General features: G+C 36.0%; 1 protein-coding gene across 25 annotated transcripts in view; it reads left to right on the top strand.

The window, feature by feature from the left end:
• The window catches only part of LOC134533153 (glutamate-gated chloride channel), a 374,512-nt gene that overhangs the window by 315,315 nt on the left and 36,805 nt on the right, over nucleotides 1-22,392 (top strand). For all 25 annotated transcript variants that reach the window (XM_063370507.1, XM_063370502.1, XM_063370493.1 and 22 more), the window contains 2 exons: nucleotides 12,372-12,524; nucleotides 14,324-14,538. In XM_063370507.1, the coding sequence (XP_063226577.1) occupies nucleotides 12,372-12,524; nucleotides 14,324-14,538 (368 nt within the window). The remainder of the gene's footprint in view (nucleotides 1-12,371; nucleotides 12,525-14,323; nucleotides 14,539-22,392) is intronic.

Raw genomic sequence — 22,392 nt, 5'->3', positions numbered from 1 at the left:
GGCTTAAGCATCCTTAACTCAAGCCTCAGTTAAGCCTCTATCAGGATGTGACCTACACTGTAGACCTTGACCTTGACCCCGACGGCCATTTTGGATCCGCCATTTCGGATGACGTAATTGTGTTCTCGAACATTCCGGCATTGTGTTATCCGCCATTTTGAATTATGACGTCACCGTTGCATTTTCCGTTACGGCCGCCATCTTTAACTTTTTTATTTATTATCCGATTTTAATGAAAAAAAATTTAAAATTTATAAAAAAATTTAAATAATAAAATTTTAATAAATTATTTATAAAAAATTGTACTTTTACGACACGGAGTTCGGAGTCCTCGGTTCGAACCCGGTGAGGGTAAAAAAATAAAAATAGCGACCGATCCTTCCCCCGTGGTGGCTGTTGGCAGACTGACTCCCACCACTTTTATTCAAAGCATATATCTTCACCTAGTATGACGTCATCACCGCCATCTTGTCTACGATGCTGGAAGCCATCATCATTGTATTTTCGGCTAGGGTGCGCTGACGCCATGTTAGTTTAATTCTTACCCGCTAGAGTGCAGTAATCATTTATTATTGCTGTGACACCCGCCATCTTGTCATTTGGCCGCCATCTTAAAAATCCGTAATTGTTTAGCTAGAAATTCGGGAAAAGTTCCAAAATTCATTAAATAAATCACTCATTAATTTACATATTGATTCGATCGATTCCCGTCCTCGGTTCGATACCCGATCGATGCAATAATGTTTAATTTTATGAAAAAATAATAATTTCAATAAACCATGTTAAACTTTCGTAAAGAGACTTTAAATCCTCTACTACCATCATCCTATCAGACATCAAGACCACCATAATGGAAATTTGTATTTATCGAACCATAAATTTATAAAAGTATTAAATTATTATAAAATCAAACAATAATTTACCTATTGAATAGTTACTTGGTTCGATCCCTGCCCGATACAAAAAAAAATTTAAATATAACATCAATTTAACATAATAGTAACAGGTTCGAGGAATTAAACACCACAAGTTCTTTTACAAACATAATATTTATTACATAATTTCTATTCTACTACAGGATCATTTGCGAAAGCCAGCAATCTTATAATCATTTAGTTCCGAAGCGGTGTGAAATGACTAATTCTTAGCTCCAATCGGTTTATACTAGACAGAGTCCAGCCAGAACCTTTACAGACACAGTCCACCTCTTCTTGATAGAGTTTCCGGATACCGTGTTTAAAAGTTTGCTTCACATCGTTAGAACTGTAAATTACTGCAGCCGATGTTTTGAATGCACACTTCTTGGCTTTGTCATCGAACGGATATGGCTTTCCATATATACAGTCCAACCACAAGTTATATTTCAAAGGTCCGTTTGTTGCTACATCATCAGTAAGCTGATTGATTATCTTCTGTCTGATATCGTCAAGAAAACTACAAATGTCTTTCGACTCACCGAACGTATTTAGATAATAGTAGTCTTTCAACGTTCCACGAAATGCAGACTGCGCCAAGTAGAAGCCATTATCGTTCACTTGTAATGCGCCGAACACAGTCTTAGGTTTAGTTCCATGTTCAGACGTCATAACAATCGGTTGCTGGGCATCTGTTTTTTTTGGTTGTACGCTTTCGTGTCTCCAAGCGAGGAGTCGAAATGTCGGCAGGTAGTTCAGCAGTAGGAGCACAGACTCCACCTTTACATTTTTTCGCATGATGTCGCAAACTGTCAATTCGAGTAAACCATTTATGACACTCATCACAGCGAAACTTCATGCGAGAAGGATTCTTCGTGCATTTGCTCCGCTCATGTCTTCGTGCATCATGGGAAAATGCGAACGACGTATCGCAGTAGCTGCAAGGATACCATGGTGATGAAGACGATCCTTTCAGACCTGATCCAGATACAGGCGTTGCAACAGTAGTACCATTTCCAGGCATTCTCTTATGCACATCGATGCATCGTTGTTGCGCCGAAACCTTTACTTTCTGCCGCACAGCAGGACCTTTGCATGCCTTCATGTGCGTTTTCATATTATCTTTTCTGGCAAACTGCTTATGAAATTTCTCACAAACAATCATTTTACGATATAGGTTCTTGGCACATTCGCTCCTCTCGTGTCGCCGAGCATTGCTGTTGTTTGAGAAAATCTTGTCGCAGTAACAGCACCGGTGTTCGCTAGTTGTCAAATCAGCATCCATTGAAGTCTCCATCGAGGTCGTATCGTCGATCGTCGTGGTTTCCTGCACATCCAGCTCTGTAGTCATTAAGCTATCTTCTGCTGGTGGTATCACATCTGTTGAAATCTCCTCCAATGTTGACGTCGTCGTCGTTGCCAACGGGATCTGCTCCACCATTGTCGTCGCTGACGTCAAGGTTCCCGTAGACGATGGTACAACGTCCATCGAGTTCGACGTTAAAGTCGGTAAAGATGCCATCGAGTTCTCAAGAACACGTAATTACGCGAATTATGCACCAGATGAAATAATCTAGGCGATCCTTACACCGTCGACGACAGTAACAAACTGAGCGACCTGCTGTCTAGGACTCGCTTATATACATGCACCGTATGGAATAATACGCAAGTCAAATCAAGAACCATTTACAATAATACTAGAGTCAAATCTACAAATTAAAAAAGAGGATCATTTGATCGAAAAAAAAATTCGATCTCTCCAAATTACGCCAGGCTCCAAGAGCTACAATTCACGTCATCAGATACATCTACATTTTGCTCCTATGCTTCAATTGACCATTAGCTTCAAGTGCTCCAACAGCTCCATCAGCTCCAACACATAATGTACGCAATGTACGCACAATACATGCAATATACGTGCAATAAAAGTAATGATCACACAGTACACACAGGAAACTAAACGGACACACAGTACACACAGGAAACTAAACGTACACAAAGTACACACAGGAAACGGAACGTACACACAGTACACACAGGAAACTGAACGTACACACAGTACACACAGGAAACTAAACGTACACACAGTACACACAGGAAACGGAACGTACACACAGTACACACAGGAAACGTAATGATCACACATACAGTAGCGGATACACACACACAGGCTTAGTTGGAAATCAGAATACAAGAAATAAAAACATTGAATTTTTACTTTCAATATTTTATTACTTCTCAACATTACACAAATACAAGTAAAAGAAGCCATTATTGTATGTAGCCAGCTTTCCTCAGTTCTTGGAGTAAAAAGGATATTTCTTTGATGCACGAATAGTTTCCTGCACAAAGCGAGCCATGTAGAAGTCTTAGCCGGTCAACCAATATGTTTGGATCTTTCCATGATGTGTAATCAATCTCTTCTACCACCATCTTACTTGCTTGTTTATTATAAATACTGTTAATATCACAATCGTCCCAGTGATCATAATAAGCATTATCAGATTTATTTATTATAACACGACGTTGCCATCGTTTCGGTCTCAGGACATTGCCACATTCTTCGATCTTGTCAGCTCTAGGTGCTTCATCACAGTCTATGCCTTTGTCAACAGCCTCAGAGTCACTGTTACAATCACTGTAGAAGACATCCTCTTCACCCAGATTACCGTATGAATTCGCTATCGATGATGTCGAAGTGTCTTCATCGTCTTCATGCTTCCTTTTTAGGAGTCCATCATTTTTACAAAGAATGGAGGATCTACTGAATATAGGCTTGAATGTATTCTCACTTTTCACGGTGTTGATACTTCCATTAGTTTCAGTCTTCCCGAAGCCATTAGCATCCTTCAATTTATGTTCTTCCTCACGATCGGGTGAGCTAATACCATCACGCTCAGGACAAGAAAAATTATTGTCGTAATGCAGATCACTCTTCTTTAGTCTAGTGGATCCATCGGTGTCCTCTATGCCGTAAGTAGTCTTGACTTTACATGTTCTACCATGTCTTTTTAAGCTGTCAATTCGTGTTAACAACCTGCTACAAGGAATACAGCTTAACATGTTGCGTAGTGGGTTTCTAGCACAATCATTCTTCTCATGACGTCTAGCATTCCTTCTCATGGCAAAATCCTTGCCACAGTATCTACAGCGGCTTCCTTCCGATTCAGCTGCAGATAACAAACCACGATCCATGGTAGCTTCTGTGACTAATGTTAGATACAAACTGTCAGTTTTCTCCAATTAGAACCATTTCTTAAATAGAGTTTTTTAAATATTTCATCAGCGAGAGTTAAGCTATCTAATGCAAAGCAAATTGATGCAAGTAGTTCTGGCTGTCGTCAACAGATGTCGCCGCGTGTTGCTTACAGGTAAATAATATCTATTTCATTAATGTGGGATGCAGAACGCTCACTATCGATCGCAAAGGAAGGTTGGCTTCGATAGTCTCCAAGGAGAAAAAAGTTCGTCCTTCCTGCTAGTGCTTCTCAGATTTCTCACGGTCCGCCATCTTGGATTGCGACGTCACGGCGGCCATCTTGGATGGGTGTGACCTTGACCTTTGACCGAAACCGTAGGAATGATCGCAAGCACATGGATTAACCATCAAAATATTGATAAGAATAATCAGGAGCACACGGAGAAAACCATCATAATATTGACAAGAACAATCAGGAGCACACGGAGAAAACCGCCACAAGTTTTCTTTGATATCATAAAAATACAAAAAAATTAATTAAAAATTAAAAATAAAAACGAAAAAAATTCAAACATTCTGGCTTGTACTATAACTCTATCTTTGCTCAACAATGAGAAGTTCACAAGCTAGCAGAATGTTTGAATTTTTTTCGTTTTTATTTTTAATTTTTTATTAATTTATTTTTTTGTTTTTTTATGATATCAAAGAAAACTTTTGGTGGTTTTCTCCGTGTGCTCCTGATTGTTCTTGTCAATATTATGATGGTTTTCTCCGTGTGCTTCTGATTATTCTTATCAAAATTTTGATGGTTAATCCGTGTGCTTGCGATCATTCCTGCGGTTTCGGTCAAAGGTCAAGGTCACACCCATCCAAGATGGCCGCCGTGACGTCGCAATCCAAGATGGCGGACCGTGAGAAATCTGAGAAGCACAAGCAGGAAGGACGAACATTTTTTTTTCTCCTTGGAAACTATCGAAACCAACCTTCCTTTGCGATCGATAGTGAGCGTTCCGCATCCCACATTAATGAAATAGATATTATTTACCTGTAAGCAACACGCGGCGACATCTGTTGACGACAGCCAGAACTACTTGCATCAATTTGCTTTGCATTAGATAGCTTAACTCTCGCTGATGAAATATTTAAAAAACTCTATTTAAGAAATGGTTCTAATTGGAGAAAACTGACAGTTTGTATCTAACATTAGTCACAGAAGCTACCATGGATCGTGGTTTGTTATCTGCAGCTGAATCGGAAGGAAGCCGCTGTAGATACTGTGGCAAGGATTTTGCCATGAGAAGGAATGCTAGACGTCATGAGAAGAATGATTGTGCTAGAAACACACTACGCAACATGTTAAGCTGTATTCGTTGTAGCAGGTTGTTAACACGAATTGACAGCTTAAAAAGACATGGTAGAACATGTAAAGTCAAGACTACTTACGGCATAGAGGACACCGATGGATCCACTAGACTAAAGAAGAGTGATCTGCATTACGACAATAATTTTTCTTGTCCTGAGCGTGATGGTATTAGCTCACCCGATCGTGAGGAAGAACATAAATTGAAGGATGCTAATGGCTTCGGGAAGACTGAAACTAATGGAAGTATCAACACCGTGAAAAGTGAGAATACATTCAAGCCTATATTCAGTAGATCCTCCATTCTTTGTAAAAATGATGGACTCCTAAAAAGGAAGCATGAAGACGATGAAGACACTTCGACATCATCGATAGCGAATTCATACGGTAATCTGGGTGAAGAGGATGTCTTCTACAGTGATTGTAACAGTGACTCTGAGGCTGTTGACAAAGGCATAGACTGTGATGAAGCACCTAGAGCTGACAAGATCGAAGAATGTGGCGATGTCCTGAGACCGAAACGATGGCAACGTCGTGTTATAATAAATAAATCTGATAATGCTTATTATGATCACTGGGACGATTGTGATATTAACAGTATTTATAATAAACAAGCAAGTAAGATGGTGGTAGAAGAGATTGATTACACATCATGGAAAGATCCAAACATATTGGTTGACCGGCTAAGACTTCTACATGGCTCGCTTTGTGCAGGAAACTATTCTTGCATCAAAGAAATATCCTTCATACTCAAAGAACTGAGGAAAGCTGGCTACATACAATAATGGCTTCTTTTACTTGTATTTGTGTAATGTTGAGAAGTAATAAAATATTAAAAGTAAAAATTTAATGTTTTTATTTCTTGTATTCTGGTTTCCAACTAAGCCTGTGTGTGTGTATCCGCTACTGTATGTGTGATCATTACGTTTCCTGTGTGTACTGTGTGTACATTCCGGTTCCTGTGTGTACTGTGTGTACGTTCCGTTTCCTGTGTGTACTGTGTGTACGTTCCGTTTCCTGTGTGTACTTTGTGTCCGTTTAGTTTCCTGTGTGTACTGTGTGTACGTTCCGTTTCCTGTGTGTACTGTGTGTACGTTCAGTTTCCTGTGTGTACTGTGTGTACGTTCAGTTTCCTGTGTGTAGTGTGTGTACGTTCCGTTTCCTGTGTGTACTTTGTGTACGTTTAGTTTCCTGTGTGTACTGTGTGTCCGTTTAGTTTCCTGTGTGTACTGTGTGATCATTACTTTTATTGCACGTAAATTGCATGTATTGTGCGTACATTGCGTACATTATGTGTTGGAGCTGATGGAGCTGTTGGAGCACTTGAAGCTAATGGTCAATTGAAGCATAGGAGCAAAATGTAGATGTATCTGATGACGTGAATTGTAGCTCTTGGAGCCTGGCGTATATTGGAGAGATCGAATTTTTTTTTTCGATCAAATGATCCTCTTTTTTAATTTGTAGATTTGACTCTAGTATTATTGTAAATGGTTCTTGATTTGACTTGCGTATTATTCCATACGGTGCATGTATATAAGCGAGTCCTAGACAGCAGGTCGCTCAGTTTGTTACTGTCGTCGACGGTGTAAGGATCGCCTAGATTATTTCATCTGGTGCATAATTCGCGTAATTACGTGTTCTTGAGAACTCGATGGCATCTTTACCGACTTTAACGTCGAACTCGATGGACGTTGTACAATCGTCTACGGGAACCTTGACGTCAGCGACGACAATGGTGGAGCAGATCCCGTTGGCAACGACGACGACGTCAACATTGGAGGAGATTTCAACAGATGTGATACCACCAGCAGAAGATAGCTTAATGACTACAGAGCTGGATGTGCAGGAAACCACGACGATCGACGATACGACCTCGATGGAGACTTCAATGGATGCTGATTTGACAACTAGCGAACATCGGTGCTGTTACTGCGACAAGATTTTCTCAAACAACAGCAATGCACGGCGACACGAGAGGAGCGAATGTGCCAAGAACCTATATCGTAAAATGATTGTTTGTGAGAAATTTCATAAGCAGTTTGCCAGAAAAGATAATATGAAAACGCACATGAAGGCATGCAAAGGTCCTGCTGTGCGGCAGAAAGTAAAGGTTTCGGCGCAACAACGATGCATCGATGTGCATAAGAGAATACCTGGAAATGGTACTACTGTTGCAACGCCTGTATCTGGATCAGGTCTGAAAGGATCGTCTTCATCACCATGGTATCCTTGCAGCTACTGCGATACGTCGTTCGCATTTTCCCATGATGCACGAAGACATGAGCGGAGCAAATGCACGAAGAATCCTTCTCGCATGAAGTTTCGCTGTGATGAGTGTCATAAATGGTTTACTCGAATTGACAGTTTGCGACATCATACGAAAAAATGTAAAGGTGGAGTCTGTGCTCCTACTGCTGAAATACCTGCCGACATTTCGACTCCTCGCTTTAGATTGGAGACACGAAAGCGTACAACCAAAAAAACAGATGCCCAGCAACCGATTGTTATGACGTCTGAACATGGAGCTAAACCTAAGACTGTGTTCGGAGCATTACAAGTGAACGATAATGGCTTCTACTTGGCGCAGTCTGCATTTCGTGGAACGTTGAAAGACTACTATTATCTAAATACGTTCGGTGAGTCGAAAGACATTTGTAGTTTTCTTGACGATATCAGACAGAAGATAATCAATCAGCTTACTGATGATGTAGCAACAAACGGACCTTTGAAATATAACTTGTGGTTGGACTGTATATATGGAAAGCCATATCCGTTCGATGACAAAGTGAAGAAGTGTGCATTCAAGACATCGGCTGCAGTAATTTACAGTTCTAACAATGTGAAGCAAACTGTTAAACACGGTATCCGGAAACTCTGTCAAAAAAAGGTGGACTATGTCTGTAAAGGTTCTGGCTGGACTCTGTCTAGTATAAACCGATTGGAGCTAAGAATTAGTCATTTCACACCGCTTCGGAACTAAATGATTATAAGATTGCTGGCTTTCGCAAATGATCCTGTAGTAGAATAGAAATTATTTAATAAATATTATGTTTGTAAAAGAACTTGTGGTGTTTAATTCCTCGAACCTGTTACTATTATGTTAAATTGATGTTATATTTAAATTTTTTTGTATCGGGCAGGGATCGAACCAAGTAACTATTCAATAGGTAAATTATTGTTTGATTTTATATGAATTTAATACTTTTATAAATTTATGGTTCGATAAATACAAATTTCCATTATGGTGGTCTTGATGTCTGATAGGATGATGGTAGTAGAGGATTTAAAGTCTCTTTACGAAATTTTAACATGGTTTATTGAAATTATTATTTTTTCATAAAATTAAACATTATTGCATCGATCGGGTATCGAACCGAGGACGGGAATCGATCGAATCAATATGTAAATTAATGAGTGATTTATTTAATGAATTTTGGAACTTTTCCCGAATTTCTAGCTAAATAATTACGGATTTTCAAGATGGCGGCCAAATGACAAGATGGCGGGTGTCACAGAAATAATAAATGATTACTGCACTCTAGCGGGTAAGAATTAAACTAACATGGCGTCAGCGCACTCTAGCCGACGATACAATGATGATGGCTTCCAGCATCGTAGACAAGATGGCGGTCATGACGTTATACTAGGTGAAGATATATGCTTTGAAAAAATGTGGTGGGAGTCAGTCTGCCAACAGCCACCACGGGGGAAGGATCGGTCGCTATTTTTATTTTTTTTACCCTCACCGGTTTCGAGCCGAGGACTCCGAACTCCGTGTCCTAAAAGTACAATTTTTTATAAATAATTTATTAAAATTTTATTATTTAAATTTTTTTAAAAATTTTTAAATTTTTTTTATTAAAATCAGATGATAAATAAAAAAGTTAAAGATGGCGGCCGTAACGGAAAATGCAACGGTGACGTCATAATTCAAAATGGCGGATAACACAATGCCGGAATGTTCGAGAACACAATTACGTCATCCGAAATGGCGGATCCAAAATGGCCGTCGGGGTCAAGGTCAAGGTCAACGGTCAAGGTCACATCCTGATAGAGGCTTAACTGAGGCTTGAGTTAAGGATGCTTAAGCCTCTTTAAGGACATTTCTAGCCGCTGGGATTTTTACGAACTAAAACGGGAATTTTTTTCTTAAAACGGGAATTTTTGAGTCATTTTAAGTCATTTTTGAGGAATTTTGAGGAATTTTTGCCGCCGTGACGTCAAAAATCCAAGATGGCGGACACCGGCTCCGGCTCCACTACCTGCATCCTGCGCTCGGACATATTTTCCTATACTACTTTCATGTTTTTTGAGCCGTAACTTTCATTACAGCCAGGTGCAATACAAGAGCGAGGCATTCTCTCTCACCACTTTATCTTAACTGACAAATGCGGATAAAATGTAAGGCATTTGTTTAGATTAGGCAATTACCAAGCACCCAATAATAATAAAACATTAGTAATCTGGAATTTTTTTTTTTTCAAAAATTGAGATGGAATTTGGTATAATATATTATACACTAAATGTCCATTTAACACAACTAGCTTCTCTTAAGTGGACGAGACACGCCGAGGCAAAGGATATGAAGTTAGAAGGGCTATCTTTATGACCGCTGTGGTGACGATGTGAAATCTATGAAGGTGCTGATGACTGACGCTATTTTGATGGTTCCGGATCTTCGCAGACAGCAGATGTCCCGTCGCACTCTTCATACGAGGCGAGGCGTTCAGCGTTAATCACCCACGTGCGCTCTGTGGTGACTGCACACCCACCTTTCAAAGTTTTGAGCGCGCGCTCTTCATTCACATTGGCGCTATATTTACATTAGTATTGTGTCCACCCCTCATGTTGATAGGAACATTTGCCTTTATGTAAGCTTTTGGACATACGCCATTGCTAAGCACTTTTTCTGTAGAAGAAAACTAAAAAGTACCTAAAAGACAAAAAAAAGCAAACAATTGCTATTTTCAACAGGATATAAACACCACATAATATTCCATAACAGGAATATGGTCAACAAACAATGAAAAACAAAGAAAAATGGACTAAGAGAACGAAGAAAACCCCCACAAATGATGACAGCACAAAAAATATTGAACCCAATTTTTGAACTGAATTTTTTTTTGTGTTCAAAAATTGGGTTCAAATTTTTTGTGATGTCATCATTTGTGGGGGTTTTCTTCGTTCTCTTAGTCCATTTTTCTTTGTTTTTCTTTGTTTGTTGACCATATTACTGTTATGGAATATTATATGGTGTTTATATCCTGTTGACAACAGCAATTTTTTGCTTAATTAGTTTCTTTTGTCTTTTGGGTATTTTTTAGTTTTATTCTACAGAAAAAGTGCTTAGCAATGGCGTATGTCCAAAAGCTTACATCAAGTCATGAACTCCCATTGCACAAATCTTTCAAAGATAATAGGAACATTTTATTTTTTCATCCAAATAACGTCAGTCAAAATATCCTTCGTCACGAATAACTTCGGGTGTTTATAAAGAACGTATAGCTCGTCCAATCTCTAGTTTAATATCCCGGACAGGCAGATGAGGTGAAAATGTCAATGAACGTAAGTTTGAAAATGTTTCTGTTTATCAGGCTAGAGCTGTTACCGCAAACAGTTAGATGCACTGGTTACCTGTTACGTATCGGAGAACTTGCTTGCGAAGAAATCACACAACATTAAAATGATCAATTTTGCACCTTGAAGTTAGAAAAGGATCCACGGTAACGGCTATAGATACAAACATAAGCATTTGCATACCAAAGTTCATTAACATTTCTGCCTTCTTTACATGTCCTGAATATTTGCCCAGTTTTGACATTTATTATATGAATATACCATATGTACAAAAAGTGTTACTTATAAACTTACCTGTAATATTCCGGAATTGGTTTGCACTTGGAAATTGAGGTAGAGTTTACAAATGATTTTTACAGCTCAGCTCACTATCTGGGGTGATATTCACTCTCAAGCATAAATTTAGGAATGGTATTAATGCAAACTATAGAAAGATCAATCAACTGCGATTCCACTGATAATTTTATTAATTTTAAGGAGTTCTTTACCCTGTTAGCCACTTTCCAAAAAAAAATTTGGGGTCCCATTCAAAATTTATTGTCCAATGTTATGGTTATTTTATGTGGTATAATTGTAATATACTGCCAAATGAGCAAAAATAAACACCTTGCTTCAACTGCCTAGAATGTATCGGCACTGTGTAACATGACATTCTTCACACATTATAGTATTAAAAATATATACGTTTGTTTTAATTCTCTAAATAAAAACATATTAAAAACTAATTACAAACCATGCAAAGTAAATAGAAACTAATTTATATAGATGTTTTAATTTAAACCCTAATTCATAAAAAGTCTGTTTCAACATTGCCAATTTTGTGATAGTGCCTACCACAGGCAGATGAATGTGATAGATAGAAATATAGTTGTGTAGCCTTCCCAAATACTTTTATACTGTTTCCCCTACCATATAGTTTGAGTTGATAACAAAACAAATGATTATCAGTGTTGAAGAAATAGTTTAAATGGTAGCAACAAAATGTTTAATGGATAATAAAAATTTTTGCCATTACCAACAAAAAAATAGTTTAGTGAATAATAATAAAATATACTGTCGTGAACACAGCACATTTATTTTAATGCTATAAAAATGTTAATTGGTTTCTTAGTTTTACATAATTATTATTATAATTATGGCAGTGGTGATGATTGTGACGAGGATAGTGATGATGATGGTGACAGTGATTAACTCGGAGGCTATCGCCACAGGGACACTGTTAAAAATTTAGTGAACTATGAAACAATGATGTTTGCAGTGCGTGGAGTGAGCGTGCTTCAAAAACTGTTGCCACGCCGGTAACGTGACTTCGCCCTTGCAGGTAACTACAGCTGCCTGAGGGTTGATCTCATCTTCACGAGGGATCGGTCGTTCTACTTTACAACCGTGTTCATACCAGGGATCATCCTGGTGACGTCGTCGTTCATCACATTCTGGCTCGAGTGGAATGCCGTGCCTGCGCGTGTCATGATTGGTTTGTTCTGACATCTCACTAGCACTAATTAGTAATAAGTATGTAATATTGACTAGAAGTCCATCTTCTATTTGAAAATATTTCCTGATAAATAAGTTATATTTTAATAATGTGTCATAACTTAACAAATTAATTCCTTATAACCAAATAAAATATATCATGTTGGAAATAAAATTATATTCAAATCACAGCTAGTGCATTTTATTAACTTTCAACCCTTGGAGTTTTTCGTGTAATCTATTTTATTTATAATTTTGTAATGGTTAGTTGAATTTTAAATTACATCAAGTTATAAATATATGTATATTTCATTTCATAACACAAGGTACAAACAATCTTAACCTGAGGTTCTTGATGCTATTATACACTGAACAGAAGTGATAAATTCCTAGTAAAAGTTTATTCTTAATAATTTTCTAGGGAAGTAAACCTAAGATAGAGAGAGATAATCCAATTCCGTTTTTAAGTTTGACTGAAATGAAGAAATTCTAAATTAAAATTCAGTCTTAATTCAACCAAAAATGTAACTGGAATCAGCGAAAAATTAACTTTGCCATTTTCAAGGTGCTCTTGCTCACTATCTATAAACTATTTATACATCTACAAACTATTCATTGATTATTTTGCATCTATATTTTTGAGTTAAATTTATAATATATTTACAGTTAATAGTTTTGTTTGTTTTTCAGTTAAACAAGTTCTATTTAAAGGTTTTGAGAACCATATGGCCAATTCATTTGGAATCCTTACATGAATTAGGAACTTGAAGTCTTGTGTAAACAATTTTAAATTATCCGAGTGTATGTAGCGTTTATCGAAAACACCTTAATGTTAATATGCCATTCACAAATAAAATAAAAAATCCAGAAAAAGCTCAGGTATTTTGGCTATTTACCAAAGACATTTTTATTTAATTACGGATGATATCCTTAGAATAAAGGGTTCAAAGAAATATTTCTCGTGCAAACTTCTCATTCAGCACTATATGCAACAATATTTTATTTACGTAGTTCATGAAACATAAATTGAATTTTAATGTTCTAAAATATCTTAAAATAAACACACATTAAATTAATAAATCACTTTATAAAAAATTCCCTTTTTACGAGTTGTGTAAATTAATCAAATAGACAATTTTTCAATTTTGTTTTATTTAAATGGAAATAAAATTCAATATTATCTCCCTCAAAATAACTTCCTTGGGAATCGATAAAGCACTGGAGACGGTTCTTCCAATCCTCACATCAGCGCTTGAACTCGAATCATGGGCAGCCTTCAACTGGTCCTTTACAGCCATTTGAATATTTTTGAGTGTCCCAAAATTACGTCCCATTAGGTGATTTTTCAATCTCTGGAAGAGGAGGAAACACACAACGATTTACGTCAGGCAAACGAGGAAGCTGAGGAGCCACAGGAATGTTTTACTGAAAAAAAAACTCTTTTACTGAAACCTAAGCCTTAAAAAAATTACTGTCTCCGTAGGCCTGCTGAAGTTTTGCAAAAGTTTCCGTTGAGATGCATCCAAGTCTGAAGCAAAACCTGGCCGCACACCGTTCTTAAAAAAATTGATGTCACTAAATTTTAGAGAGTATACTAGAAAAATATTTTTCACAGTCAATCCTGAATATGGTGACTGCAATGTCAACAGAAACATCGGTGAACTCTTCACCTTCGACGCAGCTAGAACACAAAAGCCATTCAAGCTTGCATGGAATATGTCTGTATCTAACGACGTCGTTGTCGGCACGTGAAATATGGTCCATGAAGGTTTTTTATTTTTTGGTGGCGGCCTGTCGCAGGCGTGACGACGATGCTGAATTTCTTCACGACGTCGAACGGCTTTCGCGGCACGCTGCCCGTCGTCTCGAACCTCACGGCCATGAACGTGTGGGACGGCGTGTGCATGTGCTTCATCTACGCCAGCCTGCTGGAGTTCGTGTGCGTCAACTACGTGGGCCGCAAGCGACCGCTGCACAACGTCGTCTACCGGCCGGGCGAGAATCCCGTCACGCAGGTGGGTCGCTCTCCCTTCCTCGCGCTCTTTCGTTCAACACTCTGGGTGACACACTGGTGGGTCTCTCTTTATCTTCCTCGTCCCCTTCCTTTCAATACCCTCCGTGAAACACACCAACATGAGGGTGGGTCTCTCTTTCTTCCTCATACCCTTTCCTTCAATAATCTCCGTGACACACACCAACATGAGGGTGGGTCTCTCTTTCTTCCTCACCCCCTTTACTTCAATAATCTCCATGACACACATCAACATGAGGATGGGTCTCTTTCTTCTTCATCCCCTTTCCTTCAATAATCTCCATGACACACATCAACATGAGGGTGGGTCTCTTTCTTCTTCATCCCCTTTCCTTCAATAATCTCCATGACACACATCAACATGAGGGTGGGTCTCTTTCTTCTTCATCCCCTTTCCTTCAATACCCTCCGTACCACACACCATCATGAGGGTGGGTCTCTCTTTCTTCCTCACCCCCTTTACTTCAATAATCTCCGTGACACACATCAACATGAGGGTGGGTCTCTTTCTTCTGCATCCCCTTTCCTTCAATAATCTCCGTGACACACATCAACATAAGGGTGGGTCTCTCTTTCTTCCTCACCCCCTTTCCTTCAATAATCTCCGTGACACACACCAACATGAGGGTGGGTCTCTCTTTCTTCATAACCCCCTTTCCTTCAATAATCTCCGTGACACACACCAACATGAGGGTGGGTCTCTCTTTCTTCATAAACCCCTTTCCTTCAATAATCTCCGTGACACATGCCAACATGGAAGTGGGTCTCTCACTCTCTCTCTCTTCTTTGCCCTCTTTCTTTCAACACTCTCTATGACACACACCAACATGAGGGTGAGTTTTTCTTTCTTCCTCACTCCGATACCCTCCAAAATTTTGTTGCGGTATGTTGGGTCACCGTCTCTTTTTATATACTCTACGTATCTGTGCAAGTATAGAACTCTGTCTCTTTCCCTCCTACATACCTAACATTCGCATAAATCTGATGGTGTGTCCCTTTTTATTCTCTTACAACATCCAAAAAGAAAGCAAGTCTCGTTATTTTCCATCACCTACACGCCTTTCTATACCATCTATCATGTTATGTGGTATATTGGGTCTCTGTCTCATCCCCACACTTCATATGCCAATTCCATGATATTTTTTTTCTAATATTGTTTGTCCTATGTCACTTGTTTCCAATTTTTCAGTTCTCATAATTGTTCTATGTATCTTTCTGCCACAGTTGTTCTGTCAATACTGTCTGTATGCAAACTTCACGTGGTTGTTAGTGTTCGTAAACAAAAATTATGTTTTGCTTTTGCCAGTAACAGTTGTGAAATGGGTACCGCTTATGCTATGTTTGAGGACTGTCAAATTTAAGGCAAGTTACATGACATGGACTATTTCTTACAATATCCTGTATCATAAACCAACGCGATGGTGCTCTTCCTATTCCCGATACTGTTCAACACCTGTGTGGTATGTTGAGTCACTGCTTATTTTTGTAAACTCTACACACCAATGCAAGGATGTCACTCTGAGTGATACACACCAATGGTAGATTTTGACTCTTTATTATCCCCTTACCGTCTAAAATTATGTCTGATACACACGTGGAAGCCTGGATCCATCCTACAACTTTTGTTCATGCTCGAAATTTCAAAGATTATACACCAAAACTGTGAAATTTTAGCTCATATCAATCACAACCAAAGGCATATACAAAAGAAGCTTAACTGAAGTCCGTTCCTCCGATATATTTCTTATATCGTGAAAACAATCAAAAAAAAATTCTAGTTCAGAAAACAATTTGGAGAAATAAGATTATTTTATGAATAAAAATCCCCCTTAGATCCCGCATTTTTTACATTCATCCTAATTCGTTTCTGGATACGCCTCTGGTTGAAATTGTGAAAATTTAATGTGATTTCACATATTTATTAACTTTTTTCTTGTCTTCTCTTCAATAAGCTATGCCAACGTTAACATGGATTCGCACTGAAGTCCATTAATTTTACTAGCCAACAACAACTCGTCAATAAAAGTTTCAGTTACTAAAAATGCATTAGGTTTAATCACCGATTCACATTTTGCATACATTCACCTATAAACGTCTGCCGGACCCGTGTCCATGCATTTCCAAATATTTCTTGGTGACCGAGTTGCTCTGCAGAAATGTTTAATGTTTTATTGAGATGACGCAAAATTATTGAAATCTATCTTAAGAATTAATAATGTTCACAGGCTTTCACGGCCATTGTCTGAAGTAGCTTGGCTTCTGGGTTGTAGCCGCGTACTTGGCGAATAATTCACCGACGTTTCGGTCGACATTGCAGTCGCCATCATAAGGGAGCAGTTACCTACTGAAGAAGGTAACTCAGTAGGTAACTGCTCCCTGATGATGGCGACTGCAATGTCTACCGAAACGTCGGTGAATTATTCGCCAAGTACGCGGCTACAACCCAGAAGCCAAGCTTCTTATCTTAAGAATTGTTGGCTGTATAATAATTGATGTGTTGTATTTATATTTCATGTCAGAGCTGTCTAATGCGCTTATCACGATAAAATAAGATTTTTTACATGCCTTGTTTGTTTGTGGGAAGGAAAGTATCTTATCTAAATAAATTAAATTCTTTCTTTCAATCCATTCACAGCTCCTTGCCAATTATAGATCTTGGCCGTGTTCCCGCACTGTGTAATCACTTTCAAAACACTAACACAGAGAAAAAGAGAATGGCTTTGTGCTTTGGATTGTATTGTACGTATTGTTACTCATTAATCAAACTTTTTTTTAACAACTCTATTTGCATTTTGAGAAATTTCTTACTGTTACGGAGAATTGAATTCACATTCAAACGGAGACGACTTAAGTAAAAGTGGTGTTGCTCAACTAATGCAAAGCTAAGATTTTTCTAAATCATTATATTAAAATTGTTTTCAATTTTGTCATTTTAAACTATGAAATATTTATTTTATTTCACATAAGTTTGTTTAAGTCATCTAAAATTTAAATTTCGAAAATTATTTATTTAAATTAAAATAAGCTAATATAACCTACTCCTATTTTACAGTATGGAGTGTAAACACTTTGCCTTATACAGGTCTTTGATGGATTGTGTTACTGAGGGAAACGGTAGAGTTATTTGTTTTATCATGGACTATATTGTAACGATAGTTAATAATTATGTCATTTTACATCTCATAATGGTTGCAAGATTGAATTTTGCTACAGAAATTTCTCAACTACACTTTTTACAAAGTTGTTATTTACATTCATAATTTGTATTTTTCTTACCCAAGGTACAAGAAAGCAAAACATAGTGAATTACAAGCAAGTCAATATTGTATTTATTTTAATATGATTTTATTGTTTATCCAAAAAATACAGTATGATTGTAAAGATTTATTGTACAAATCCAAGATTAATTTTTAAAAATACGAAAAACATTTTTTTTCCTACAGCTGTCTATTCTCAAAAATCATTTAAAATTTTTTAAAACAATGGCAAAGTCAATATAGTTTAATAAAAATCACACGCATATAAAAATCACACAAAAAGCCACATTAAACGATACCTAAGTCAATAAACTATATAGTAGGAAGTCTGGTATAGCATTATGTTACACCGGTTCGTATTACAGCCATCATTCTATGTATATGTTGCCTTTTTTGGCTTGATTTCATACCAGATTTGGTATTTGCACCTGCTCTGTTATCTGTCACAGTTTGTGTAGCAACTTTCGTGTCTGACCAAACATATCGCAGTAGTAAATCGTAGGACGCTCTTCACTACGAATAGTGATCCCACCCTCCATTTAATAAATATTGGTTACGTTACCTTTAAATGGCAAATGAAGATTTAGACGTATAAATATTCTGCCACAGCAATACAGGACAAAAAATACTAGGAAATATTTCAAGTAACCATTCCTTTTTCATACAATCTCCTAAACTTGTGATAAAATTTTCCATCAATATATATTTAAAACTATTTTTATTTGCACCGTAGTAACTTTCACTTTAATAAATATATGTTTATGATAGTCGCAATGATTGTATGATTTTGACGCATTATTGCAGTAATGTATCCTGCAAATATTTTAATAGAAAAATTTAATTCACTTCATCTGAGCAAATTTCTAGGAAAAAGATATGAAGCCGTATTCTAAGAAGGATTAATAGTCGTAAATATAGTAGGTCTATGCGCTTGTGTAACTTTCGTGAACAAGTAGCTAAGCGTACGTCGACATCTCTATCACATTAACTTTACGTATTAGAATGATTTGCATATATTACACCCAAACATTTTTTAGTATAAAGAATTATTATTATTTAGTTTTTTGTATAATATTTATCTAACATATAAGGCTATATTTAGGAAAACATAATTCATTTTTAACTTTAAACCATTCAATTTTTTATTTTACTCATATTTTAAACAATTTTCTTTCAGGACTGATTTTCAACTTTTAGCGGTTCTTTCATTCAGACGTTAATTTTAATCGGTTAAAGGTATTTGATTCTCTGTAACAATGTCTGACGAACTTTTGGCAGACAGAGCTTTGCTGTCTACCCATGAAGATTGCTCCTTCCTGTTACCCCAGTACCGTGTAGAATAAATATTCCAAACCATCTATTATTGCAGCTGGTAAAACTGTTGGTCTATCAAGCCTTATAATTGTTGGTGGCTGAACAGCTATTGCACCAGGTATCGTGTAAAACATGTGGCATTAAGTATTTGAGACTATTTTTTTCTACGTCAAATGAGCTACTGATTAGAGCGGCCTAGAAAGCATTTACAGAAAATGCTAACACGATGTAAAATTCAACACCATTAATTTATATCTGTCATAATATTTTATAACCATCGTGTTGAAATCAAAACGTTTTTATTTAAATATTATTTATATCACGATATCATATTAAGGTAACCGATGCATAGATGAACGATTATTTAAAAATATGTTTTATTACCACATATATGAATAACACAATTGCATTTTAACTAATAATATGATTATAGACTTGCATTTGTATGGTTTTGAATGAAATGTTAAATATAATAATGTTTTTCCCTTCCAATAATGCATATGTCCTTAGCTTGACAAGTCTTTGTCTTTCATGTAAAAGTATGATTAGTGTTATTTTCTTTTCGGTACGATTTTCTAGCCTTAGTTTCAAATATTAAAATCAGTACTATCCTTACTTGACAGAAAAACGCTTCTGTGAAACGTTATGTGTTTGTATTCTTGTAAATACATATTTTGTACCATAATAATTACTGTTAATTTTTGTATATAGTAAAGATAGCATATATCGTAAGAAGTTATAGCCCTAAGCTTGGTAACTATTTCCATGTTGTAAATATTGCCTGTGTTGTAACATTAAAGTACAAGAAACTAATCGGCAACAAAGTTTTGGTGTTAATATTAATAAAGGTTTACTTTTTTTGGCACGTGATTCATAGGTTGGCCTATGTGTTATTAAAATTACCATATAGCTCAACTCTTTTGGGATTGTTATTACCGATCTCTGTCAAAGATTTTAGCAAGAAAAGAATGAAAGATTACTACTATAAGGTGTTTGGAACTTCAGTCTTTTAACACCGCAAAAGCAATAAATTACGTTAAGTGAGCATCAACAGAAAAAAATGTATTCACATGCCTTAAATTCGAATTTCTATGAATAAACTTTATGACAAGGAGTTTATTTAATTCCTAACTTAATTTTAAAATATAACTGCTGCACTACTTGATATTGATATGCGAGTAGTTAATTGATAATGGTTTCAGTTGGTAAAATATATCTAATTATGTTCGAAATTATGATTTCTGTAACTCATTTCACCTTATGCAATGATAGCTACGTAAATGATTTAATAACTTTTTTAAATACCATGAAATGTTTATTTGTTATGATAAGTTTAAAACTACAAGACATTTAAATCAATTAAATTAAGTATTATTCCGGGGAATATATGTTTTACAATATACATCTTTTTAATATTTTAATTCCTCTATCATTATTCAATACAACTTATGTAAAATGTCAAGTAAAAAATAAATTATTTCTGTTAAATTTATTTAAAGTGTAAACGTAAAGTATGCTTAATCGATTCCGTTCTTTACCTTTACAGAATACTTAATCTTTTAAGAAAGGCAGGCCAATATAGTTGTGTCTGGACTGATAATGAGTTGGGTTTTATATTTATTAAGGGCCATCATTTAACTTCAATTGATGAACTTAAACACTAATATAAATATTGCTGTATTTAAAAATTTACACTAAATCGGTCAAGAGTTTTGTTGAAGTTTTCTTGAGAACCGCTTTCAGCAAAACGCAAGGCACTTGTAATGTCACTGAATCTCTATGCAGCCTACATCTTTGTTTTACTCTATCTATGTCCCCGTACACAATGTATTTTGTTGTGATTTTGCATGCCTGTTTGCATGATGTTTCTCACAGATTTTCTTCAAAGCTGGCGAGCATGCAACTTTGTTCACCTTTAAAAGGGGGATGAGCAAAATTTTATATATTGTGGCATATATAACGTCAAGTTTTAAATATTTGCTGTGAACACTTGGCTAATGAGCATGGCATTGGCATCGAATTAATTTGTCTTATATTTTAAGCTAGCTCAACACGTAAATAATTTTTTTAAGGAATAGTATTTAGTGTTTATTGATATTCATTCTTTAAATATTCAAAAGGTCTCGTTGCATTTTGTTATCATGTTTCTTTAGGTTTATAATTTTTTGTATGGTTGTTTTAACTTGGAAACGATTCGATTTGTGAAAATGGTGTTTTGGTAAGTACACTTTTATTACTAATGAACTATTTGTTTATACAGTTTCAATCAGAAGAAGAAGGTTTTGGCGTGTCACTTTAGAAAGCTTCGACATATTCAGTACGTATTTTATTTAACTTAACCACGCTATTTAAAGAACGTATGTGACATCTATTTAGCATTTTGGTAATAATTAAATCTGTAAAGTCTATCATGCGCTTTGAAAACTGGGAATGGAATGGCGTAACGTCTCTACGACATCAGCTTCATTAGATATAAGTTGATTTTAAATTAACATATTTTGAAAAATTTAATAAATTTATTTTGCAAATAAGGTTGAACATATTTTTTTTAATATTGCTACTATTTCAATATAAATATATAGAATTCGTATTTATTTCACACCTAATATGTTTTTATAAAAATATTATAATTTATAGTGCTAAATATCCTTTCAAAATAATTTTTAAAAATAATTTTATATTAATGCGATTGTTTAACATACTGGAAACAATTTGGTTCGTCACACTTTGTCAATGCCATTTGTATGTATATTAGTTTGGTAATTTATTTGTCACGCGTTTTAAGTGAAATATTATGAAGAAATAAATAATGATTCAATTCATATTAAGCAATAAATTTTGTTTTCAGTTTGAGTTCACAATTTGTATTTGCACGTGATGCTTGAATTTTCTTTGTATATTAACTTATTTATTGCCATTGTAGCACATCTCACATCTGTGACTTACTTCATGACATGTTATCCTCATTCAACTGGGATTCATTTCCTCCGTTTACCTTATTTTCAAATTCAAGTAAGTATGCACTTTTTGGTAACATGCACATTGTTCATATTTTAAGTAGTGTTTTTAAAACATTATATTATTTGATACTGATATTTATAAAGTTATTTATCATTTTTAAACTTACATTTGTTTGGTTTTTATATATTAATATATAATATAAGTAGGTTTACGTTACTGAAAAATTAATTAGTAATAATATTTTTGTAAAAAAAGTTTATTTTTTTCAAAACATATTGATTAATGAAGTATTTAATGTTTTTGTG

The sequence above is a fragment of the Bacillus rossius genome, chromosome 6 (genome assembly GCF_032445375.1).
Source record: "Bacillus rossius redtenbacheri isolate Brsri chromosome 6, Brsri_v3, whole genome shotgun sequence".
NCBI classification, from domain to species: domain Eukaryota; kingdom Metazoa; phylum Arthropoda; class Insecta; order Phasmatodea; family Bacillidae; genus Bacillus; species Bacillus rossius.
The sequence above is the reverse complement of the archived record's forward strand: the minus strand, read 5'-3'. Positions and strand labels throughout refer to the sequence as shown.